The sequence below is a fragment of the Pocillopora verrucosa genome, chromosome 1 (genome assembly GCF_036669915.1).
Source record: "Pocillopora verrucosa isolate sample1 chromosome 1, ASM3666991v2, whole genome shotgun sequence".
Lineage (NCBI taxonomy): Eukaryota > Metazoa > Cnidaria > Anthozoa > Scleractinia > Pocilloporidae > Pocillopora > Pocillopora verrucosa.
The window spans coordinates 29,186,974-29,213,009 of record NC_089312.1 but is presented as its reverse complement, the minus strand read 5'-3'; the positions used below and the strand labels follow the sequence as shown (position 1 = coordinate 29,213,009).

At 38.5% G+C, this 26,036-nt stretch overlaps 4 protein-coding genes across 4 annotated transcripts; 2 read left to right on the top strand and 2 right to left on the bottom strand.

Annotated features, from left to right (window-relative positions):
* Nucleotides 1–465: 465 nt before the first annotated feature.
* LOC131780927 (uncharacterized) lies at nt 466–4,473 on the bottom strand. The gene is made up of 5 exons (XM_066173649.1): nt 4,408–4,473; nt 4,256–4,344; nt 4,156–4,157; nt 1,952–2,120; nt 466–1,543 (listed from the first exon to the last, which is right to left on the bottom strand). Exons 1-5 carry the CDS (start codon nt 4,471–4,473, stop codon nt 1,396–1,398), a joined length of 474 nt encoding a protein of 157 aa, XP_066029746.1. The 3' UTR covers nt 466–1,395.
* A 3,962-nt stretch (nt 4,474–8,435) lies between these two features.
* Nucleotides 8,436–14,705, bottom strand: LOC131780878 (lipase member K). The gene is made up of 7 exons (XM_059097478.2): nt 14,474–14,705; nt 12,240–12,556; nt 10,958–11,204; nt 10,349–10,501; nt 9,919–9,990; nt 9,270–9,338; nt 8,436–8,960 (listed from the first exon to the last, which is right to left on the bottom strand). Exons 1-7 carry the CDS (start codon nt 14,600–14,602, stop codon nt 8,727–8,729), a joined length of 1,221 nt encoding a protein of 406 aa, XP_058953461.2. The 5' UTR covers nt 14,603–14,705; the 3' UTR covers nt 8,436–8,726.
* Nucleotides 14,706–15,359: 654 nt separating this feature from the next.
* Nucleotides 15,360–21,528, top strand: LOC131780879 (large ribosomal subunit protein bL21m). The gene is made up of 8 exons (XM_059097479.2): nt 15,360–15,453; nt 17,508–17,589; nt 18,156–18,325; nt 18,905–18,979; nt 19,429–19,517; nt 20,335–20,387; nt 20,836–20,939; nt 21,295–21,528. Exons 1-8 carry the CDS (start codon nt 15,372–15,374, stop codon nt 21,369–21,371), a joined length of 732 nt encoding a protein of 243 aa, XP_058953462.2. The 5' UTR covers nt 15,360–15,371; the 3' UTR covers nt 21,372–21,528.
* A 2,773-nt stretch (nt 21,529–24,301) lies between these two features.
* Nucleotides 24,302–25,350, top strand: LOC131780837 (melanocortin receptor 4-like). The gene has a single exon (XM_059097429.2). The coding sequence runs from the start codon at nt 24,302–24,304 to the stop codon at nt 25,214–25,216; it is 915 nt and encodes a 304-aa protein (XP_058953412.1). The 3' UTR covers nt 25,217–25,350.
* The last annotated feature ends 686 nt before the right edge of the window (nt 25,351–26,036 follow it).

The following is a 26,036-nucleotide window of genomic DNA, read 5'->3' as shown; positions in this document are numbered from 1 at the left end:
GGGGTCGCGCTCATGGCAAAAAGCTCAAAAGTGAAACATGTATGTTTTAAAACTTTGTACATTTCGTAGCCGTCTCATAGCAGAAATCACCATAAACTGCAACGGACACACAAGGAGTGTAAAATGTTCACATTTCGGAATATTTAGCGTTGTAAATCGACCATATTTGGTTTCCCAAACTATTCCGTATAACGTATAAAGTCAACGGTTCCTCGCGAAACCAAACACGGCGTAACACAACACATTTGAACATTTTACACTCCTTGTGTGTCCGTTGCGGTTTCTGGTGATTTCTGCCATGAGACGGCTAGGAAATGCACATTTTTAAAATATACGTGTTTAGCTTTTGAGCTTTTTGCCATGAATGCGACCCCGGCTAGGCGGGTTACCTCACCTTGAGACGTTTACATGGCAAATTGTCACCCCAGCTGACAGGGTTACCCCACCTGGCAGACCACCTATCATGTAAACGTGATCAAGATAAAATAAGAAATAATTATATGGAAAGGCGGGTTACCCCACCTAAGCGGGTTACCTCACCTACCTGGGGTCCTCCGCCTCCGTGTAAACAGGCCCTTAATTGCAAGCGCAACAACAACCTCAAGAAACCTCACCCCAGCACCCCGGGATTGTAAGATTGCACGTAAACGCTTTTTTATTTTTCGAACACGGCTAGGCGGGTTACCTCACCTACCTTGGGTCCCCCACCTCCATGTTAACAGGCCCTAAGATGTATTGCGGCACTAGCTCGGTTTTAGGGGGCATAGCCCCGAGCTTTATCGCTGGTTCTTTTTAAAACGAAGTGTATCGAAACTTCACTTAGCCCTTCAAATTATTTCTCCTCTCTCAGCTAAACTTTTTAGATGAGATGTCTTAAAACAAAAGAAGAGAAGAAACTTACACTTAGAGCTGGACTGTAAAGTAGCCTGTTTCAATTAAGATACAGACTTTGATGTTTGACCCTATTTAATTTAAATGTGATATAGAGTATATATAATTTAATACATTGGTAATATCTTGATAAAATTCTCGAATTTCAAAATCTGTGTTTGAGACATGAAGGGGAGACTAAGATTTTTAAGCGTTAACTGAACATGCGTGGATATGTAAACTGTAGGCCAGGTGCAGTCTCGTACTGCTTAGATATATTCTCGTCCTTTGCGTGACAATAGGCCAACAAAGATCGTGCATTAAGTTTGCACTGATGGTTTTGAGGGTCAAGTATTTCATTTTCCTCTTGACAATTCAGAATATGACCTACTTCCTCGCTTGTTTTTCGAATTCCCTGAGTAAGAAGCTCCCTCTAGACGAAGAATTTGCGCGAGGCCAGCTATCTGCTAAAGAATTCCTGTAATTTAAAGTTGAATGTTGTTCTTTTTACTTTATTGTTCCTCATTAATCCTTCAAGTTTGTTTTGTTATTCCTTCTGAGATGATGTTTCGCCGCTTTCGTCTTCGATCTTTGAAGAATTCTTTTTATCAAGATCTTTGGTTGTCTACTGTTCGCACACTTGCTACATTTTTTATGGTTCTTGTACCAGCATCTGTGTTGTCGAGAAATAGACGACTTCTTTAATTAAAATTATTGCAACGCATTTTCAAAATACAAAGGACTTCGACGAAGTTGATTTTGAATCAGCCGGTACTGCAACTTGTAGTACAAGGGCTGAGACACTCAAACAGTGGTGAACATTTTAGAACGAGACCGTCCTCGACCAAAGAGAAAATTCTTATTCTAAAGAAACGTAATAATAATAATAATAATAATAACGAGAGTCGACACTATGTGAGTGGAGCACTGTCCGAAACGAAAATGACACAATCCCAATTTTTTTTCCCTCAGCGTGTTTGGATTTGCTTTATTAAGCGGAAGGGAGGGGAGGGTATGAAGAAGCTGTTGAAGTATTATTCAAACTCCGCGATAGCCAAATTACATTGTTTTAGATACTTACGGTGGTGTGTGACAGCACGTTTGACAGAACTCCCTTCGATTGTAGTGAATATGTGTTGATTTTGTCTCAGTTATTAAAGTAGAATTCCCTGTCTGTGAGATGTTCTTCTTATGTTTGGGTGCAGTCTCTCGTGGGTTTTGTACATGTTCCGTAGCAATCTCTGTGTTATCTGAGGAAAACATAGAGAGCCAGTCGGAGTAAATATCAGTTAAGTTGGGGTCTAGAGGGAAAGATAAATCAACAAAAAAATTCTTGCCGTTATTTCCCCATCCAAATGGGCTTCATTGAATTTTTTCACTTAACTCATACTTAGCTGACTCACAGGAATGTGGGATCAATCAAAACTGGTGTTGCTGATTCCCCTCTCTGTGTCCCGACAAAAACTGAATTTATGGTCAAACTGACAACGCCGGCAGAATACTCTTGTTTGGTAAATAAACAGAAAAAAAACTACCCTGGAGAGTATTTTGTTCCTATTTTTCGAGGAGGCGGAATCTTGAGATGATAACGTGAGCGAAGAAGACCAAGATGAAATAAACTTTTAAAGCCTTGTTTCTCCAAATATGATGTCTCAGGCTTAGCTCGTCTAATTAAAATGTCTCATTAACATATCGGCGAAATTGCGAATAATTATAAAATTCCATCAGGCTTTCCATCTGTAAAACATGCAATCGTTGTATGGCGCGCCAAATGAAGTGAGAGCTTTCTAAAACTCAAGGTAAAACCTAAACTGTATGAAACTTCAAAGCTTCAATTGACGTTAATCAAAGAAAGAGACTGTATGTCACTACCTGCATAAAAAACCCGTGGCTCCTCTACTCGATCTGCGTTCCAAACGGGTGGCAACACGAAATCATTTCGACTTAGCGAATGAACATTTAAGAGCTTCTGAAATAAATTTCCAATGTAAACCTATGAAGCCTAGTGCAGTTAAAGTATTTCGCCATTTGAAATAAGGTCGCTGGATACAACAGAGATGCAGTACTGTCTAAGGTGATCATCGCGTTTTTTTCTCTTTTTTTTGTTTGATGTTTTTACAGTTCAAGTAAAATTGATGGATTTTTCATTACTGATAAGTGAAATCTTAATTATCCACTTCTCATTATAAAAATGACATTATTACCACGTAATCTATCTGAGTCACGTACGGCTACAACTTCCCTTCACAATTTGCAAAATAGCTATCGAATTTTGATAAAACTGAATAACTACTTAAATTAACACGTCAATTGCTCACCAGGCCATCAATTAAAAGGATACAACTGAAACGACGTGGTACTGTATTAGATTAAACTAGGTGAAATGAACTGTGATGTGCAAAACGCTCAACGAGAAAGCAAAAGAAAAAAAAACCCTAAAAAATCGTGCATCGGGCTTGTTCAATACAGGACAAAAAATTGTTTTGATCGTAGCTTATACTAATTAAACTAATAAATCCTGTTTATGAATAAATTGGTTCAGTTTCCTTATAAACAACAAGTAGGATATTGATTTCTAAACCTTGTTGACACGAAAAAGCACGAAACCGATTTCACGAGAGCAGTTCTCATTGACCAATGATCCATGAGGTTCTTTGCGTGATCGGTCGAAAATAAATGGGAGGAGTTGGGCCGGAAACGTTCAATTTCTCAATTGTAGCCTAAAGCTCTTCTACACACGGTATATCGGCGGAAAGAAAGAAACTGAAGCAAGATAAGCACGTTTGAAGTATGCATTATAAACTCTCCTTGATGATTACCTACCGAGGAAGAGTGGACGCAAGTTTTCGTAACAGATACACTAATTAGAATACCCTAAATTTCTTTTGACGTGATTGATTGCGAATGATAAAGAATGAATTGGTATAATTGAGAACAGCGAAGTCCTACATGATTGAAGAAGTTTACTTATCAAATCAGCACTTGAAGTATGATTATTAACCACGCGAAGACTGCGAAGTCACGTTCAAAGTCTTCTTTGCGAAAGGTTTTAAGTTGAAATAAAGTTGCTGAGAGAAATGTGTCCTGTTTCCCTAGATTTAATTTATATTTCAAATATTTCATCATAGTAGTCACTCCTTACCGCGCTTTACAATCCCGTTTCTATATTTTAAAATTTTGTAAGTTAAAGGGCAGTATGAATCTGTTGAAATGGGTGGAAAGAAAAATCGCTTTTAAGCGACTTAACCGGCTAATCGAGAAGTGTCTCTATTCTCATAAATCAACTTCTCAGTCACAGAGAGTGGCGATTAATCTTTGGTTTGATGATATTATGGTTGTTGATATTTTTTTGAAATGAATAAAGTTCAATTAATGATAAAATTACTTGCCTCTATTAAGAATAACAAGAAGACAGGCCACAACCACTAACAAGGCGATGGAAACTCCTGTACAGAGTGGAAAATAGCCTTTTTCCTTGGCCATGAATGCTCAATTTAGTAATCACAACCTCGAAAATCCTCGATCTCCTCACACGACAAACTTCACTGTGGCACTGAACCGTTTCGGGTTGACGCGCGTTTTTAAATTGTCTGTTATCAACATTGCCGTGTGTCGGATGGGAGCGTACGGACTGTCTAGCGTGATGACACTGAGATAGCCTTTGTCTCGTTTGAACTATTGAATTCAAAAGGTGGAGTCATTAAAGAATGTTTGAGCATCGTGCCGGCGGACATCACGAAAAAACAAAACACTGTTGAGAGGTTCCTAACCAACTTGTGCGTGTTGCTAATGGCCCGCACCCAAAGTGGATACTAAAACGTCTTCCATTCAAATGAACTAATTCTAAAATTTTAAGTTTCGACGATAGAGAACGCTCGTCCAAAGAGACTGCGACTTCTCAATTCAATGACGTAAATCATTCTTATTCTAAAAATAGTGCTCACTATTGAAAGACGGTTATGACAAATAGGGAATTAGCGGAGTTTGATTCATTCCTGAAACAGAACAATAAAACCATAGGAGATGTTATTTAGTGGAAGTTTCAATAAAAATCGACTATCAGTCTCCCGAGCCCGCTCTCGAGCTTGGATTTCACCTTTCGCCCCAGCCGCCCATTACATCGATGTAATGTAATCATCAGTAGACGCTTATGGAAATAGTCATTGAAAGTGGGAAAATTATAATTTTGTTTTCGAGTTGATTTAGTTCATTTCCTTTCAAATATTTTCTGAGCAAGTTGGGTGGTTTGTTCAGTCGTTCCAAGAGAATATAATCTCTTGTTCGTTCTTATTGCTGAGTTTGCTCGATTGTATAAATGCTGATGACTAAATAGATTTTTTTAAATGTCTTGCTTTGCTAGCCTCGGGCTAGGCTGCTCCTTTTTTTGGCCTTGAAACATACTTGGATAGCTTAAGATGCGAGATTATCACCCTTAACAGCCTTTGTGAGGCAATTTTTTGGCTGTTGTTGTAGTTGGTTTTTTTTTAGTTCTGGGCAAGAAGAATGTAGATTGCTAGTCTTTTTCGCAGCTGTTGTCTCGGTGGGTATGTATAGGCTAGGCTGTCCGTGACCCGTAGTACAGTCATACACATTTGTAAGTTCTCTTTTGACTTATTTGTAGAAGAGTAAATGACACTTGGAAGTAAGTACAGGTAACATTACTTAAAACTGTCAAAGTTTTATTACACGGGTTTTGTTTTGACTTTTCATTTATTTTTCTTTGTACTGCATGTACAAGGAATTTAGGTTAATTGAATGAGCCTTAGTCATTTTTGTTAGGATTTTCTTAAAGATAAGGTAAAGCTACTTTGGCGTAAAAACAATTAGCTAGTCGGATGTGTTGACAGATATCCCAAATATTGTTTACTTCTATTCATTCGAGAAGTATCGCTGTTTACCTAAAACCGTATGAACCGTGAGCTAGACGACATTCCAAAGTCAAGTCTGTTCCATGATCAAATATCGCAAATACTCGAATGAGCCTTACCCCAGCGTCTCGGTGAATTAAGAAAAAAGTGGAATGAAAAAAGTAGTTTCTGGGAGATTTCACTGGAGAGGTTATCTTATTCACATGTTGCTACACGGAAGCATGCTTACGTTCACTCTAATATTGTATAGCGATCAACTGACGAGTTCTTGGTCGAAACTTGTTTTGTAACTCGCGTTGGTAATATTTGTGTATCGAAATTACAGCAAATGAGGATTTTCCTGAATAAGGTATTAAAAAATATTTGTCCACAAAATATTTGTCCAAAGAGGTCCCCTAATTGATGGGTTTTTTCCTACTCAGGGAAGGTTTGTTGATTTCTATTTTTTTGTCCGAAACAGGGTCATAGTCGGTGAGAAGCCTTCAACACCATCCCTGTTCCCAAAAATTGATCAATTACTCCCACGGAAGTACCCATCTCTGGGAAAAATCATTGGAGGAATCTTTATGATAAACTTGGCATGCATGTTCTTGATTGCAGAGTCTGCGTTGATTTGACGTACAACATGATAAGTGCAGGAAGATTTAAGATTTTGTAATCGACCTCGAGCTTTTAGTATTTAACACAGCCAGAATATCAGGTAACTCACTGATGCAGTTCGAAGTCTACCGACTGCTGTTGATTATAATGGTCGAGAGTATATCCTCCTCATTCATTTACTCTCGAGTGAAAACTTGAAATCTCTGAGAGATCATTTCTCTGAAAGTCAAGTGCAGGTTTTTAAAGTTGTATATTATTTCATCCGTAAGAGATGATGTTAAAGGGAGAACCTGTTCTTTTGCAAACGTTATGAAACATCTGTAAAACACTTGGCAAATGTTGCGTTTTCTGGACGTGATTGCTTCTCTTGAAGACATGGTCCAATTAATCAAAAGTTGTCTTGACCCGGTGTCGTGGAAGTTGACCAACGCTGCATTAGAAAAATCGAACTTGTAACGCACTTGTTTCTCGATTTTAGCCCATATTCCCATTTAGTATTGATGTCATGATTTCAATGTGTGAAATGAACGGCTTAGCTTTAGTGATTGATTCGACATGTTCGATCTGTAGGTATATCAGACCCCCAACTGAGAATTGTGAGAGATCGAAGGAATGCAAGCAAAAAACGTGACTTTCGCTACGTAGGTTTTATTCCCTATAAGCAAAAAGTTTCTCGAATACTCGCTGAACTTTTCGATTGTTCACTTCAGACCCCTTTTTGTGGAAAACAAGACCAGTCAATCATAGATTCATAACTGAGTTTGGAATGGGTCATTCTGGGGCCAAAAGTTCTGTCTAAGTGTTACTCGGTCATCAACTAAAGGCCAACTGGGCATTGAAGTTACGACATATTGAACTTAATTATAACTGACCTGATGTTTCCCTTTTGCTCCACAGCATTACACTGCCAGCCATTACAGTAACCAGAATAACAGATGTAGCAATCCACAAAGCGTTAGAAGACTTCGCCATGATAGAGCTCGAATTTGAACAGCAGAACGAAAGGCTAACTTAAATAATAAAAGCTGGTCCGTAACAAGCTTAGGTTTCAGTAAATTCTGTAAATAATACTTAATGATTCGTTTATAATACAACTGACTGTAACTACTATTCTATAATGGGATGGGATGTATTCAGTATCAAGTTAAGGCATGAAAAAGTAAACCTCTAGGTAATTAAATTAAATTACACCATCGATGAGACGCTATGACCAATTTGAGCTTTGACGATAACAATCTTTAGTATTGCTCAACTTCTATCTTTTCCATGGAGTTGAAGGAACCTTCTATCTAGTTCGATGGGTATATTTTTAGAATGTTCAAGTCAACAGCCGTCTTCGGTTTGTTGGACAAGACACGTAATGTTTCAATCAAATCCCGTATCAAATCAACAACTCCAAGTAATACTACTCTTGCACCCATTGAGGGACTATTAGCCACAGTAGAAGGGTTGGCGGGGATGAGGGCGGTAATTGAACAAAGGGGAAATAGCGCAAAAGAGATTCATGTCAAGCGTGCAACCCAGATAAAATGCTCTGACAGATCTCCAAGCTGAACAAATAAATGGAAAAGAAAAATCGTGTAGAAATTTTAGGTCAAATTTTAAAACGTTTTCCGCCATTTAATTAACCCAAGCTGGGGTTTTACATTGTGTACTTAATAAGATCATCCACCTGGATTAACTCGACAAGAATTATAACGACTAGCACAGCTGTTTTATGTATGCCATTAAATCATGAATATAACTTCCTCAATAGAATGAAAGAGCAAATAAATAACAAATAAAAAGAAAAGAAAAAACAGATAAACACGTGTCAGGTTAGTTTGAGTCAGAACCACGTTCCTTGTCTTCCTTACAATCAAGAAGATAAGAGATGAGGGTTTGTGTTGTGTTCACGGGAAAGACTCTTACCCTCAATAAGTACATGACTAAAAGGGAACTACCGGAAAACCTGACGAAATCCTGGGGTAACCTGCAATGCTCCGCAAACTTAGCGGAAAGAGAAACGTGAACCGAGGAGCTCCTGTATTCACCCAAATCTGTCTCTTTGGGACATAATTGTCTCATCACGTCGTAGTCATCAAAACAATGGTGCAGTTCATTTTAACGTCAAGACCATGACCTTTAATCAATGCACTTATGGATGCCCTACACCAAATGCAATCCTTTAACTTTATAACCATTTTTTAAATTAACTATAAACATTAGCTAGAGAGCGATCGCACACATTGCCGTGTTCGACATGCAGTGGTAAATTGCTTTTTACAAAAATGTTTAAACTATCTTTCGCTTGAATATCCGTTGAATAACTTGAAATGAATCTAGAGTGTAAATTCCGATCAACCGAGGGCCAGATATTAATGTTACGAGGTGCACAGATTTAGAGCCCTATTCAAACTTCTCCATAGTGTACAAAATCTTGGGATACAAAATTTTTGCTGCGTCTATCCCGTATAGAAAGTCCAAGTGATTCCAGCCGGGAATAACTTCATAGTGTATTAAGTTAGAGATTTGCGGCTTAAGTGCTGCCGCATCCGCTGGGTCACCGAGAACATCGTGGGCCCCTACAAACAGCACAGTTGGGGTAGTCATGTCTTTCACGTTATAGAGAGGAGCGGTGGCCTGGAGAGAAAAGAGAAAAAAATTAAAACTGACGACAAAATCAGGGCCGACGTCTTGGCAACCCTCTTCTGAACCAGCCGAAAATGTCACGATTCTGCTTATCCACAGAAATATCAACGTAGGTAGGTTCTCAGAACGCTCTGAAAACAACTTCCCGACACCAGCATGGCATCATGTGATTAGGCATACTAATTTCAAGTGACGGTCACTTATGCAACTATTTGTATTCGTTTTGTTATTCTGTTTCAGTAAAACTGATGGAAACCTTACATAACATGAACACAAACTCAAACTGGTATAATGCGTTACCTGATTGTAGTGTTTCATGTTCCCAGCTTCACCGTAATCAAACTTCTGACACTTTTTGTTCACAATCAACTACAAACGTAAACAAGTAAAGTAGGATTAAGGTAAAAGCTCCAGTTTGCAGCAGAGGAGAGCATCGAGGAAAGAGATATTGTTTCAAATTTAATGCATTAGACTAAGTGAAAAGGTGTTACATACGACCTTTGTTAGATTACATTACCGTTTTTTTATTCAATTATTTAATTTTGGACAATTCGTACACCATCTGATGTCAAAAATTAAAAATGTTTAACACTCTTAGCAAACCCACCGATTACGCATTATACACTCGTCATTTTGTTTACCCGAAAGCTGAGAGTGCTAGGCTGCGAGGGGAGGGGGGGAAAGGGAGAACTGAGCCACCATCACAAGCTGGAAAAGAGGCCGGAGTCGCTAAAGCAGAGCTTTTCTTTATAACTTATTTTTTTCTTTTCCAACAACTTTTACCACAGATACTGCCAGCACTTCTGCTACTGATTGGCTACCACTACAGCGACTTCGATTGCCGGCAATAGCAATGTATCTGTATAACAAGTGCACGTGATTTCCTATCCTATTGATCACTGGTTTGCTGATATCTCCCCAGTCTCCCAAGAGCCTTTAGAATACACACCTGTGCGAAATGCACAACGTCCTTGAAAGATGTCCCCTCTGCAAAGTGACCCAGGTACACAGGTACTCTCGACTGTCAAGACGTGGAAAAACAGGTCAGTGAAAATCAAAGTTTGTGACTATGGAGTAAAATATATATATCATATTTATCGCCTGAGGGGGTGGGAGGAGGGTGGACTTTTTTGGGGGGGAATCACATGGTTTTCAGGAGGAACGTAGGGGATCAGTCGTTGCAACAGAGTATAAAGGAAGGAGAACAAAAGAAATCAACTGCCAAAGAGGGGAAGATCATAATAATATTCTAGAGCCTTTGGGGGGGGGGGTGTCATGTAAATTTAATATCGTGACACACCAAAAATCCTTAACCCCCCCCCCTCAGGCGATAAATAACAAACGGTTTCTTAAATTGTCTTTTGCTGTCAACATCTTACCTTATTGATATTTTCGCTATCCATACCAATCGTCAACTCCATGAAATCATAGCAAACTCGCTCAGAGATAGGATTTGCGCAGAAACCCAGATTGACCAGAGCTCTCAAGAAGTTTCCGGGAAGAAGATCAAAGGTCATACCAGGAAACAATTTCTAAAGAGAAGAGGAAAAGCAAATCTGTCTTACTCACTTCTTTTTTCCAAAATGAGATTTGGGATCCTAGAGCAGTAAATTTCGTCGTGCCGAATAACAGAGAGACGATACGCCATCATTTGAGAAACTGCGCACCTACCCTTCCCCCCGCCCTGAAACAGTCAACTGGTAACAAGTCAGCGTTAATGTTGGTCTAGGGGAGGGAGGGGGGGGGAGGGTAGATCCGCAGTTTCTCAGATGCTGACATTGATCCCAGAATCCTTGCCATTATGAAAAAGAAACTTTCACCTCAGAGCTTCCACCGTGAAGATCATTCTGATGAGAGCTTGGGGTCCGGTTTTCGGAACCCTTACCCAAATTTTGTTTCGCGCAGTGCGAGGTGCATACTTAATATGTGTAATAGATATCTCCTGTCCTCTTCGTCAAATATGATAAATCTTAAGGTTTTCTCCTCACCTTGACAAGTGGATATATGAGCTTTGCTGCGCCTTTTGCAATGTCTGTACAATGATTCAAAGTATAGACAGGTGCTAAAGCGAAGAATATCTTGATTTTTTCTCCCAGAGCTGGATTTTCAGAGAATCCTGTGAAACCAATCAGTGTCCCTTGCGAATGACCGACATAATACAGCTGCTCTTCACCCGTGACTTTCAGTACATAATTGATCATGGCGGGAAGATCGTACTTAGCCATTTCTTGCCAACTGCGAAATTAAAAATCCGGAGTGAAACACACCCAGAGGAGGTAATAGGCATGAAAAGTAAAGAATTGTCAAGACATTAACAGTGACTTAGAGGGTCAAGAAAGGCACTGGTAAAAACTCATACAATATTTAGTCGAAGAGGGTTCCCTTTTCCAACTCCTTCCTACTTCTAGTTGTCTCGCAACGATTTTCCTTACAAACGCGCACCGATCTAAAGAGGGTTTATCCCAAAAACGATTGACAACCTATGACACACCTACTGCACGAAGCTTTCATGCATGCACATGCAGCGTGCAAACCGAACTCGTACCCAAGGTCACTCTTTTTGCCATCCTTACTGAGGTCCTTTCGCGCTGGTGGGTGAGAAGGAACTAGGAACAAGGTCGGGCGCAATATATGCAGTCAACACAAGTAACAACGCAAAATGACCAATGAGTTAGAGAATATCAACTGTTGATATTCTCTTGCCAATAAGTTAAAACAGCTCACAAAGTATCTTATCACCATGAAACGACTAACAAGGTTTTCTCTCACGAGGAAATCAAATAAACTTTCATTTTCAGTAGGTTTTTAAACAAAGGGTATCATAACTGTCAGATCTCAGTGAATTCACTTAATGTCAGCGAATATATCAAAAGTAATTTGAAACACTGAAAATGCTTTACAAGTCATGGTTTTAAGTTCTTTGAAGAAATACCCACCTTACTAAAAGAGTACATATTGAGGGTTCCAATGGGGCTAACCGTTAGCCGTCAAACGGCCAAAAAAAATTTGGCTGCTGGGCGTAAAAATTGACAAATTTTAACTGTTAGTCGTAAAAAAGGTTAACCGTAATAAAAATTTCTGGTGACAGCAATGGAAAGATATCAACTGTAAGCTGTAAATCGGCCAAAATTTTAACCTTTAGCCGAAAAAGTTATCACCCCGCCCGCGAAAATGGTTATTCAAGTAACTAGTGCGCTCGCGCTAAGACACCAACAGGAATTCAAGTGGGTATTTTTGAAATCTATCTTCAAAACAAGATCAAAAACTCGCCTCCAATTCCAGAATTTTGATTGATGTGGAGAGTACTTCACGTGACGCCTTGAATAATCATTTCCCCGGATGTTTCCAAGCCACACGTCGTAGCCGCTGTCCGCGAGCATGTAGCCTAAGCTTCTGGTTGGAGTATCTATGATCCAGTTCGTCGCGTCTGCAAGAAGGCCATGCTGTAAGAATACTACCTCTTTACGAGAAGAACTTTCCTTTTCGTTCCTTCCGCGAGGAATCCTTTGCAAGGCAAGAATAAAGCCATCTTCTGTCGTCACGTGATGCTCTTCGACGGGGTATCCTCTGCTGGCAATTATTTGAGTCTAGAGGGAAAAAATTCAACTAAGTAGATAATTTAAATCCTTCCTCGTGGACGACGTTCGACTTAGCTTTATCTTACGTAGATATATACACTTGAATTTTTGTTCTGCCTTGGCAGTTTTTATGTCAGCAAGCGTGATCTTAGCCGGTCGAAGGTCGATTGTTGTTTTAAGTGGTGTTAAAAATCCGAAAAAACTGACAGCAGGAGCATACATACAAAATACAGTGTTTTGACACACAAAGGAAGAATGCTATCTCAGAAAGAGACAAAATTCAGTGAAAACTATGGTTTGTCTGAATTTCATTTACTTTCTGAAGTAAAATCGTTTAACTTTGATATACAACCTGCGTGTGACATGGACACGCAAGTCAGGCTTGTGTGCTCTAAGAGCTCTTTGTACTTCGAACAGAGCAACTTTGCTTGATTAAAAAACTGCTTGCCACTTCTTTATCTAAACAACGTAAATCAGTTGTTTTTTCTCGCAGTCACGGAAAGTCAGGTATCGGTTTCAAATCATACACATCACAAGATGAACACTGAGCATCATTGTAAGTCTTATGAACCGCACAATTTCTGGAAAAGTAGGTTTTATTCCCCTCTAATCGTATAATTTAACCATTGCTGTGCGTATTTAAGTCTTCCTTTTTTTGTTTTTTTTCTTAATTAAAATACTGATGAAAATAGCATTTCTTAAGTGGATTCATTCGATCATAGTTCAATACATCATTCTATACTAAGGGCTTATTTACATGGAGGTGGAGGACCCCAGGTAGGTAAGGTAACACGCCTAGCCATGGTGAAAGAATAGCCTGCATTTACTTACAATCTTACAACCCCGGAATGCCAAGGTGAAGATTCTCGGGGTTGTTGTCGCGCTCGCAGGAGTTAAATGTCACTACGGCGACGTGTGGTAAAACGTTGCCGAATAAACGCAACTTATTTTCCTCTAAGATTTTCGCCAATAGCTCGAAGCGTTCACTGTTTCTAACGGTACGACGTCCTCACTTCGGCATAACATGTTAATGTAGTGTTGGGTTCAAGGTAAAAACGTGAGTAATCATGAATTGATGTCGAGGTTAAAATTGGTGTTTTGCAGTTTTAGTTCTGTTTGTTTTAAAAACAAACAAAAGTAAATTTTAAAGTAAGTTTTGAAACACTCGTGTTTGGCTCATTTGATTCTTTGGTAACATGAACGCAACTCCGGCTAAGTAGGCTACCCCACCTTGAGACGTTTACATGGCAAATTGTCACCCCAGCTGACTGGGTAACCCCACCCAGCAGACCGGGCAACCCAACTTTAGCGGGTAACCCCACCTATCATGTAAACGTGATCAAAATAAAATAAGAGATCATATGGACAGGCGGGTTACCTCACCTAGTCGGGTTACCTCACTTACCTGACGTCCCCCACCTCTATGTAACCAGGCCCTTAGTGGCAATCTGCACTCATAACTCGTGTTCACTTCCCCGTAGGTGGTCCTTCAGTAGGTTGTCACGTGCCTACTTCATATCGCCAGCATGTGACGGATTACTCAATACACGTACTATAATGAACGTGCTTTGCTAATATTATCGATCGGCTATAGGTACCATACTTGTACTATCCCAAGTAACGCGTAAAAACAAACGATCTAATTACATTTGTCGAGCCATGTTAAGTAAAGAACGTACAAATGAATAAAGACCGTTTAAAAATTTAAAGGTCGGGTGCAATAACATTTGTAATTGCTCTTGATATGTTGAAGCATGTTGACGTCGTTGATGTCCATCTAGATCACTAACCATTACAAGTACGATTGCGGCTAGATTTTTTGCCTCCATTTCCTTATCGGAGGCAACGCGCAATCGATGTCGTGTGGCACCTCAGGCAATTTTTTGTTTGCTCCGTCACACGCAGGAAAAGATTGAGTTAACTCACCACATTTCTCAAGACATCCGGATCAGTATGATGAAGTCCCAAATGTTTAAAAGGAATAAATTCTCCGCCACAAAATATCACAAAACAGGACACGATGATGGTCTGAAAGATCCACTGCATGTTCTCCATAAAATCAGCGCCTTCGTAGTGAGACAATCAAACTTAAAGAGAGCGCTTCTGATCCCGTTAGGCCAAATACGATGATTTAAGAGGAACTTCACTTGCGTCGCGAAGGTCTTAACGTGTCAAATAAATGTGTATCGTATTACTGTTTACGCAATGCGCTATTCCCAGAGCACACGTGCTCACAGAATCCTGTGATGAGAAATGTCACGCAACGACGACTCCTTCTACCAAAACGGCGTTGAGAAAAGTAAATTATGAAGCGTAATCACTAGCGGGAAAATGACACTTTCTGTGGTAGCCTGTCTATAAATGCACCCCATGACTCGATCTTGACACACGATAAGAGATGGCTGTATTCGCAGACTATCACTCGTGATTTATTTTGTATGAGTTTCGTAAATGATTAATTAACTGTCCGCATAGAGTACTTTTACAAGCCGGGTTCGATTTTCCTAAGATCGTGTTCTCAATCCCTTTTTTTTTCCTATTTTTCTGAAACAAACTATCTTTTTCTCCTGATTCCTCTTTGCTATAGATTAAATTATTTGTTTATTCTTATTTTGATCATAGGAGTCCTTCAAAGTCCGTTCGTGTGATCATGATTGTCCCAACTCTCAGCAATTTTTTTCATGCTTCCTTTAATTAAACCTACAAATAGGTAAACATGAAGCTACCCCAACATCGGTGTGACTGGGGTTGATTGGGGTAAACTGGGGCACAGTTTTGAAGGGAGACCGCACTTTCTTGACCAGCGGATGTTGTGAGACTCAAGATGGCGGCCAAAAACGTTGTCAGTTGTGCAAATTTATTACGATCATCTTTTACTCGAAACCTGAGGAAAACTTCAGTAGCTGGTGAGATTACATAACTGGTTTGATTCCTGTTTTTTTTTTATTACGGTGTATATAGGGCTTACCGACGAGTGAATATCTCCAATTTTCGCAACATATGAACCTGAACGGGTTGTTATAAAATTGCTCCGGGAATATAGTTATCAATCTTAGCTTGCAATGCGTCATTAAGTTTTTAAGGGTAATATGAACGCCGTGGAAAATTTTTCAAGGCTGATGATTCGTATATATCAAAGGGTTAACGCTCGAAACGTCAGCTTTTCTAAAGTTGCCAAGGCGGTTTTATGCTTTGTTCTTCAAATAACACGAACGCGCGAAGGAAGCGGCGTGTTTCTACAATTATACTAATTTTGGCAAGTCTGTTGGATAAAACAACTAGAGTGCATTCATTGTGGGTTCTAACAGTAAAAATCTTTGACGTGGGTTTTGAATCTGATGGTTCAGCAACGCGAGTAATGGCATTTATATATGAAAAAGGTCTAAAAGTTGGATATTGTTTCTGTGTGTAGAGTTAATTTATAGCCCAGTTATGTAATCGTAGTAATCTTTATCAACTTGAGGTGGTACCTGAGGCTATCTTGACCTTTTCGGAATTCTTTATTTTCTCACGTATGAAAGATTGTAGTTTAACAATTGGAAAACATTTTGAAATATGTGTGATAGAAGTTTTGTTTGAGAGGACAAATCTCCTGGAAAATAGAGATATGATCCTGGTGGCAACCATAAGCAAGCAAATAATAAGATGTTATATTTTGTCACACCATGTTTGATCAATTGAAATCTTTGACTTTCACGTCATAATTTTGTGGTTCCTGATGATGCACTTGCCTTCTTTTCACTTCCTAACCAAGTGAGTAAGTAAGAGAAGGTGTAGAACATTTACTGAAAACTCTACTTTTGTGTTGCTTTTTCATCTTCCACTAATGTCCAAGATTGTCTTAACACCCCAGGAAAGGTGTCATTGCTACAGATGGTGTGAATGTTTTAAGTCTCATATTCTGATTGGTTTTTTGGGAAAAATAACAGACGAATATAGCAATTATGATCATCTATATTGCACTATTTTGTATTTTACTGCTGCAGCGAAATATCACTGGATTATTCAAGATGGCTTTCAAAAGGAAGGAAAGTAAATATGGGTTCTCTGACAAATTCTGTCAAAGATATTGCTGCTTTTCCCAAAGTAATTAGTGCAGCTACAACGTGTCATGCTGCTGCAATGACATTATCTCAGGGAAAATTTTTTATTTTGGTAGAAAACGTGGCAAACCAAAGCTACCTGCAATGACAAAAATTCACAGTGCAGGCTGCTACAGTCTGCCATGAATTAGCCAAATGAGAAGATATTGGATCACAACCTTAATTTTTGTTCATTTTATTGAGGACAAAATTGTCAAAATGTAATATAATTTGATGGACTGTGCTCAAAATCTCTATTCCCATTATCTTCAAGCATGTGCCAAACCATCTTGGGTAACATTTAATTGTCTCAGCTTAGAGAAGTAATTATCCAAAATGGCCTTTTCAACACACTTCTTAATTCCATGAAATTCCACAAGTTCCTTGACACCTGGCAAAATAATTTTGGTCACATATTATGCATACAATCATTCAAGTCATTGCAACAAATCTGTTATGAGATATTTTATTCCCAAGATTGTCAAAAATTCATCAAATTAGCATGCAGTACCACCTTAAGTTTCACTTGATTTTCGAGTTGTAAGACTCACTCTCACAGTCTCTAACTTTTATGCAGCAAAATATGGAAAGATCTTTCCTTAGCCCCATCCAATCTAAAACAAAGCTGTAGTGCCAAAGGCAATATAATGTTTTTTGTCCTTTGTTTTCTTTGTCCAAGAACTGGGAGCACAACAAAGTATGGGACTGTCCACAAATTGTGGGTAAAATATTCCTCAATAACTGCCACTTGTCAGGTGCTAGATGTTGAATTTTGATATGCCCATTTCATTTCTTCAGCATATGAATTATCAAGAGTGCTTCCTCTGGTAAATCAACAATGTAAATTCTAATGTTCTGATATATATTTGTATTTCCAGGGTTATGTGTTGCTGTGAAAAACCACAAGTATCAAGGTGCCAATAGCAATGTGCTTGCAAGTAATAACCTTGTCAAAAATAGGTACTAAATTTTTTTCTTTTTATAATGAGATTTCAGTCCCTCTGTGGAGAACTCTCTTGGTGACTGGTTCATTTCTGAGTTCATTTTGAATTTTGAGACTCAGGAGTGAAAAATATAGCTTGTTAAAACTGTTCCTGAAATCCCTATGGTCTTATAAAATGCAATAACTATTTGTTTTCAATGCATTAACAAGCTCATAGTCTGTATTTCATCACCTGTGTACTTTCCTTAGGATGTTAAATTGTAGGTCATGTGTACCTTGTAAAATCTTAAAATGAGTCTGACTTCCGAAGAAACCCCCAACCATATGTAGCACAGTTTCCCAGCAAAGTGCAAGTTTTGTGCAATTATTTCTCTCTTGGTAGGGTGGAAAGAAAGGAAACAATTTACATAACAATGGCATTTGCAATCTTACCTGGAGGGATAGGATTTGTTTGGACAGTGTCATCATCTGTGAACTTTCATAGAGACCAAATTTTCACTAACAAATCAGATCATGTCCCACACTTGTGTTTATTCTTTGTCCCATGTTCATTCTCAGTCTGTTATCGTATTCATCCCAACAGCCTCACAATGTTTACAAAATCTGCTGCAGCAGTATCTCAGTTTTCAGCAACAAACCCTGTTAGTCTGCTTGGAAATGTTGATATCCGTAGTCTTAGTACAGGATCAAGTTCTCTGACAGAAGCTAGTGGAGAAGATGAGGATGAACAAAATTGTCCACCGTATTCATCAGGTACATGTCTTATTGAACCTATATTGAATAGTGACAGAACTTTTCATTAATTCTGGGCTCCAACTCAACCTCCTTGAGTGATGCCATTTAGCAAACTAAAATTGTGAAATGCATTCCAGAAAAAATTAAAAATAAATATACAGGTGAATAAAAAGACAAATAAATAAATATACAAAACTGCGTCATATCATGTGAAATGGATATCCTCACTTACTATATGCACAAGACCATGAATACTGTGTGATTAAAACTTAATAACTAACTGTTTCATGAACAGTGAACAGAGGTTGTTCAATTGGAACTTAAATTGCCAATCTAGTTGCTAAAATTCTTCCCAACCCAATATGGCAACTGAAATGGTCACAGCTTGCAGTGATGTAATAGCCTATTTTAATGTCAATTTTCATTCTTTTCCCAAGCTTGTATTCTTTATTAGAAAGCTGGAGGTGCTGTGGAGCAGTATGGTTCATTTTTTGAAGCAGTCTGTATTGTTGTAATGCACCTATTCATATCATTTGCCCAAAAGAAGACTTAAATTAAGGCTTCTTGCTCATATAAATATTATAATTTTAATTGTAGATGTCATGAAAAATGTGCAAGATGAAATGTTAAAGGGTGAATCGAGTGGTCAGATATTTGCTGTGGTTCATTTAGGTCAGTATGTAGAGTTGGCCATGTAGTATTTAGTGCTACATGTAATGCATGAACATTTGTGTAACTCTTCTAGAGAACAAACAGATTGAGGAATATGGTACATTTTGAGCTTACTATGGGAATAACTTAAGATTTTGTTTGCTTTGTCAAGATGAGTAATCATCTTTTGTGTTTACTTCCGGAGATTGATCATCTTAACCCTTCAACTCCCATGAGAGACCAAGACATAATTTTTCCTTACTTTATCTATACAATATCATGCAGACAAGTGATGAGAATGAAGAAAATTTTCAATTATGGGATTACTAATTGATCTGATACTAAATTCTCCAAACTAAAATAATGAGAAACATTTTGCAGACAGCAAGGAGAATTACTAATGAGATCTTGGGAGTTAAAGGGTTAACAGTTTCTTTGTATTTACTGTGATGTGCCTTCTCTCTTATCAGGGGGGAGCCAATTTAAGATCACTGTGAATGACACTATAATTATCAACAGAATTGATGCAGAAACTGGAGATAGAATATGTATTGAAAAGGCAAGTTTGATTTGATGTTATGTTGGGGGGAGGGGGGTAGATGAAATGGATGGCCTGAGCATAGTGGCTGGCAAGTCTGGGACATCAGAACAAAAGAGGGCAACTAAAAAAAGTAAAGGACATTTTTTTCACATTTTGCAACAGTAGTCTATTCCCAATAGACACTTGCTTCACAAAGGCCTAAGAGTTCTGTTCACAGACAGGGAGGTAGAGGATTAGGCAAAAACTGGGGATGGAGGGGATGATCTTCAATCTAAACAACATTACCTTGCCATCTTGTCCCCATCCTACCCTCCTGGGGCTTGACTTTGCCCAAAACCACTTCTTTACTTGACTGACTGCACCTTTTTGGGGGATATTGAATTGTTTATGGATCCTGCTGTAGGAGCATGCCCTTAGAAAAGTTCAACATTTAAGTCACAAAGAGGTGTAAACCACTAGAAGCAGTGGAGATTAAATGGACAGAGAACAGTGGCAGGTCTTCACAATGGACTTTCATGTTTCTTCTCTCCCCTGACTTCCTTGTGATAAAAGTGTTCAAAGGTGAAGTCAAGTTACCAGCCAGTCGGCCGGACTGATGTGCCAGCTGGAATCCCAGGTTTAGTCACACACAGTGATTAGACAGAATGCCAGTCAATTGCGGGGGTAACTTGTCAGATTAAAGATTTTTGAAGATAGAATGAAGATTTTCAGAGTCATCTAGTAACAATCTAATTATAAACATGAGGAAGTGGATTAGGTTGAGAATTAATTAAATTTGAGCTAATGGTCTGAACTTGATCTTTATTTACAATATTTAAGTTTTCTAATATTTCAGGTTTTATTAGTGGGCGGAGAAAATTTTACCGTAATAGGAACCCCATTGCTGGCGTAAGTACTTCGTTCTTACTTTAAACGCAAACATGTACTGCAACGACATAAAGTTCTGAAAGTAACGACTCTTGTTACTCTCTTTAGAAGATGAGTACTTTTAGGGAGTTGTAATTTTTACCGTTCACTGTTTGTGGGTTGTTCAAGACTGATAGACTTTCATAAAAGTTAAAACACTCTTTTAAATCAAGAAAAAAACGAATCTAAGTGGTCAACTGCTTATGCACTTTCATTCTCTGTTATTTGGTTATTTAACAACTATTCACTGAAGTGGAGGTGAATAGCGTTATAAGCCGGGCAGTTTCTCGGGAGTCTCCTCGCCCACTCATACTGTTGAATGTGTATGAATATTACTTCTGAAGTGACTAGTATTTATCGAGCTGTGAAGCTAATAGACGGCTTTTCTCACCCAGCCTGGTAACAGTAGCTCTTACGTTTTCTTCCATAGACGAGACCTTGTGAAGATTGAAGCAACAGTCTTGGAAAAAACAAAGGGCCCTAAGAAGATAGTGTTTAAAATGAAACGGAGAAAGGGTTATAGGAGATGGAAAGGTAAATTTCACATACCCAGTGACAATTTTATATGTGCTGAATTTACCCGCGTATCAGTTTTTTTTCCTGCAAGTATGTTTACAATGTATTAGTTGAGAAGACAGGCGTATGGATGACACCATTGTTCATCTTTGTTTTGTGTCTGTTTTATGTTCTGTTCCTTTATGCCGGTGTTCAGTTCAATTAGAAAACGCAGAAGACGCCCTAAATGTAATGAGAACATTAGTAACATGTTCGCTTGTGGCTCACAAGCATTTTTTTCTCTGGAGGGGAGGGTTGGGGGGTTATACCACGGTTTAATGTTTTTTGGGTATTCAAGCCATCAGTGATATCATTTTGTTCTCTTATTTCCTAGAACACTTTCAAGATCTAACAGTTCTGAGAATAAATAGCATTCAAGTGCAGCCTTCACTTTTATCTTCTGCTCAATAAACGCTCTACCATTTGTTATCTCATTGAGGGAGGATTTTAACAAAGATCCACAAGCAAAACATGGAATCATCTCCATTGTAAAGTCCATGCATGTAACGGAACTTGAGCTTGTGATTTGGTTCTTTTTGTAGAAAATAAAGTAAAACACGACGAATGATCCATTGTCAACAATGAGTAGTCTTTAGTCAACACTTCAGTTCTCAACAACTTTGTTATTGGCCAGAATATAGTTTCACAGGCTGTGTAATAAAAAACTGCTAAGGAGTTTGGAGAACAGTATTAAAGTGATCACCTGCTTCAGTTTGCTTTTTCTTTACTTTGTTCATCTTGTGACCTTTCGACCCCTGAGAGTGACTAGCATCTAATTTCTTCGTGCAATATCACCCTTGAATCAAACATTAAGGTCATGAAAAATAAAGGAAATGATCAACGACTGAAGAAGTTCTTGACTGTTAAACAAATTCTCCTTGTCAGCACCTCAGGAACATATAGAGAACTGGGCTAAACGGTATGGAGAATGTGCATATTGATGTTAGGGTGTAAAGGGTTAATTAGTTTGGGGAAACAAGGTCGGCGCCGCTTTTTCTGGATTGAATAATTTAGTTTGTTGGGCCACATGACTTCCTTTGTTGTTGATTATACGAATTAGTATCAAGATGATTTTACTTGGATCAAGGTTGGCGTGGTGAAATATTCCGGTGGGAGAGGGCGTGAGGCTGTGACAATAGAGAGACATCATCTCTAACTCTTCTTTAAAATCTCATATGTAATTCGGTAGATGGTGGGCAGGTATTTATAAGTCAATAGTGACAGCTCTAGACGAAAAAAAGCATTAGAATTTCTCCAGGCCAATGCAATATATACCAACGGGGTGTTGAATGTCGATAAAGATTTTTTTTAGAACTGAACGCATACGGTTTAAAAGAAAAGCTTTCCTGCGAGTTCCTTTGTTTTATCAACGATTACTTTATACGCAGGAGTATGTCTCGTGTTCCGAGCTAAAAGACTTCAATAAAATTTTTGTTTAAATTTCTCTCCTTTGTTATCAACATTAAAAAACGACTTTTTTTCACAAAACTTAAAAAGCAATTATATTTTTCAGCAAACCGGAAATTTTGATGCGTGTGGTTTTACCTGATTGGCTTTAAACTGTACACTTCATCTGACTTGGACTACGCAATAAAACATGTAATGGGTGCTTTCAATCAACAATCCTCAACGCCTGAAAGAAATCTAATAATTTAAGCGAGGTGTACTGCGTCGATGTGAACTGAAATATTTTAAAGAATTTATTGGTTTTAAGATGTGATTCTCCATTCACTAACATCGATCTGATTTGAGGCATTGAAAGGATACATAATGACTCGACGTTAAAAACTTTTAGTTCATAAATCATATGCTTTTGGTTTACGATACGTAGTCTGTGCGAGTAATTTGCTGAACACTGAGATGGCCAAATTTTGAATTCCAAAATTTATTTGAAATCTGAAATGCCATCCATCAGCGTTAAATACCTCTGTGAGAAAATTTTTTTTAGCATAATTTACCAAGAAGAGCAAAAAATTTTACACTTATTATTTTTCTATCTTGCTAACAACATCAGCTGCCGTAAGAAACAGTTTGATCTTTGCAGCTGTTCTCAAGGACATATCGATTTATCTGCCCTCCAAACTACTCCTTCGTTCCCTGGAAGTCACTCATTTATGTCACATAAATGAGTGACGGTGTTGGTATCCTTGCTCGGCCACTGATGACAAGTTTGTTTTATTTCATGTTAAACAGAAACACTGAGCAGTGAACGATATTTGAAATTTCTACGAGTGTTGTCTCCACAACTTCAAGTACACTTAACCCTGTCTTTTTCTGTTGGAAGGTTAAGGAAGTGAAACAATCTGTGACGAAGTTAGTCGTACACTTTTACTGTTACTTTACGATTTAAACCACGAAAAGATTCCAATTATAACTTATCGTATCCATTACAGAGATGCCGAATTTCCTAGAATAAGTGCCCGGGCCTTAATTTAAAATCATGCCCAAAGGAGGGGGCAGATTGGAAGAGAGCGCTTAATCGAAAGGGGCGCTTATTCCTACTGAAGAAACAGAACTATTCTCCTGTACTAATTCCACAGCTGTCTAAACTTAAAAAGTTATAAAATAAAGCGGTGATAGACATAGGTTTTCTTTGTATCCCTATTATTTAAGAAAGTGAGGAAAGAGGGAAGGGTGTTTATTCGATAGGGGCGCTTGTTTGATATTATGGCCGAGAATTCATAGTAGTACAGTATGTCGTAGAATTCAATAGTATACGTCACCGACAATTTCATATCATTTCCAAGTATTAGTTGTAATAAGAAGGTTTTCACGGTCGTGTTTCCACCTCCTTTTAAAACATCTGAATTGTGAATAATCCAGAAAGAAAGAGAGAGAGAGATGGTTGAATTTACATCACTAATTTGCCGCGAGTTTACGGATTTTTTCTTTAACACAGTTTAAATTATTTCATATCGAATGTTAGAAAGACATCACCGAATGACAGCATTTATTAATTTCAATTTATTTATTCAGTTCTGCGTTAATCTGACACTTAATAAGGAAATACCATATTAAAAAAACAAATTTGACACAATCTTTTAGGAGAATATTTTAAAATTAGTTTTAGTTTGTAAACTGACAGTCAAGCTGTTAAGTTTTCTACGTCTTCTCTTGATGAAAAGAGAAAAGAATGGCAAACACTTTTTACTTAAAAAACATCATCATTAATGTTAAACAAAACACATTAACTCAGCTGTTTCGGGACCGGAAAAAGCAATTACAGATCTAGACTTTCATTAATTCGGCAAGAGACTAACGCAATAAAACGCAGTTTTTTCAGTTTATTCAATTCACCTCAGGCTCGTTTATATCTTGAACGCGACTTCCTCGCAGTTGTGATGGCAGGTGAAGATTTGTTTTGTAGCCGATATTGGGTCAGTAGAGTCAACGACCAAGAAAACTCTAATCTTTTCGTCTTTTACCAAGCTGTCGTCTCTTTTTTCATTTTGTTAACAATAACGGCTACCCTTGGAAATGGGCTGATATTGGCCGCTCTATGCAAGAACTCTTCTCTTCATCCGCCTACAAAATTACTTCTCCGTTCTCTGGCAATCACTGATCTCTGCGTCGGCGTCATTTCACAGCCAGCTATTGTCACTATGTACTACTCGTTTCTTAGAGGAAACTCAGAGCTTTGTCGAATCAGCAAAGTTATAGTTTACACTACGACCACCATTTTCTCTGGAATTTCTTTGGCTACATTGACCACTATTAGCGTGGATCGACTTCTCGCGATATTATTGGGCTTACAATACAGATTAGTTGTAACTGTCATGCGAATTCGTGCCCTTGTTATCATGTTCTGGTTTTTAAGCACCTCTGTCGGAATTGTCTACATCTGGAGTGCGTATATATATTTCATGGTGAGCACTGCGTCAGTACTGTTATTTGTTGCGATTTCAACATATTGTTACATAAGAATCTTCCACAACATTCGACGTCAACAAACACACGTGCAAGACGCTTTGGAATGCCCTAATACCGGACTAAACATAGCACGGTACAAACGAACCGTTTACAATGCACTGTGGGTTCATACAAGTTTAGCCACTTGCTATCTTCCATTTGCTCTGACAACCGCAGTTATTGCCGTGCGTGGCCTAAGCACGTCTCTCATTGTTGTTGAAGCTATAACCTCGGTTTTGGTTTACCTCAACTCCTCACTCAATCCCGTTCTTTACTGCTGGAGGATTACGGAAGTTAGGAAAGCTGTGAAGGAAACAGCGCGCCACGTTTGCACTAATTCGGCTTGACACTTCCACGATTTGAGACGCAATTCTCCTATGTATGGTATTCTGAATTTTCTTAAGTAACCCAGGGTTGTTTTGCTTTACTTCGCTTCGTCGTCCTTTCAGCCAATCACCATCAAAACTAAAACCAATCGCGACTTGGTCTCTCACGTTTTCCCGCGCTTTAAAAGTTTGCTTGTTTTTACCATGCATTCTCATTGGCTCCTGGAGGTATTTTCCTTTCCTCTGGTTGGTGGTGTAGTTACTATAGTTTTGTGCTTTACGACACTCAATCGAAATGCGCTTTATCCTGAGGTATAACCCACCAGCTTGCTTGTAGGGAGAATTTAACTGTACCCTATTTCTGGGAGTGAAAGGATCATTTAGTGTAGAGCATTCAGACAGGGCAAGGCAAGAAGGCAGAGTAAGAGTGCCTTGGTACAGCATTTCCATGAAAAAATTTTAAAGCAAAATAATTCATAATGAAACAAAAGACCAAATGGTTACACTTTTCTTAAATAACAGACGTTATACCACGCTCCCAGTTATTGAAAATATTGTCACTAAGAGATCACTTCAAACGGTTGTTATTTCTATGTTATTTGCACAGCTTGAGGAAACGTTATTCGGCATGATCTGCGAGGGATGATCATTACTCGTTCCCTGTGAAACGAAGTGCAAACTCAGTCACCTCCAACAGCAAACAGTTAGGTGACCTAAACCAAGATATCTACCTTTACAACCGTTGTTTACTCGCGTCTCGTAACGCATTACTGGAAAAGGCGAAAGAGAGAACGCGTTGCATGATAAGTCGAAACGATGGCTGAGGAGGATTCTAGAGCCA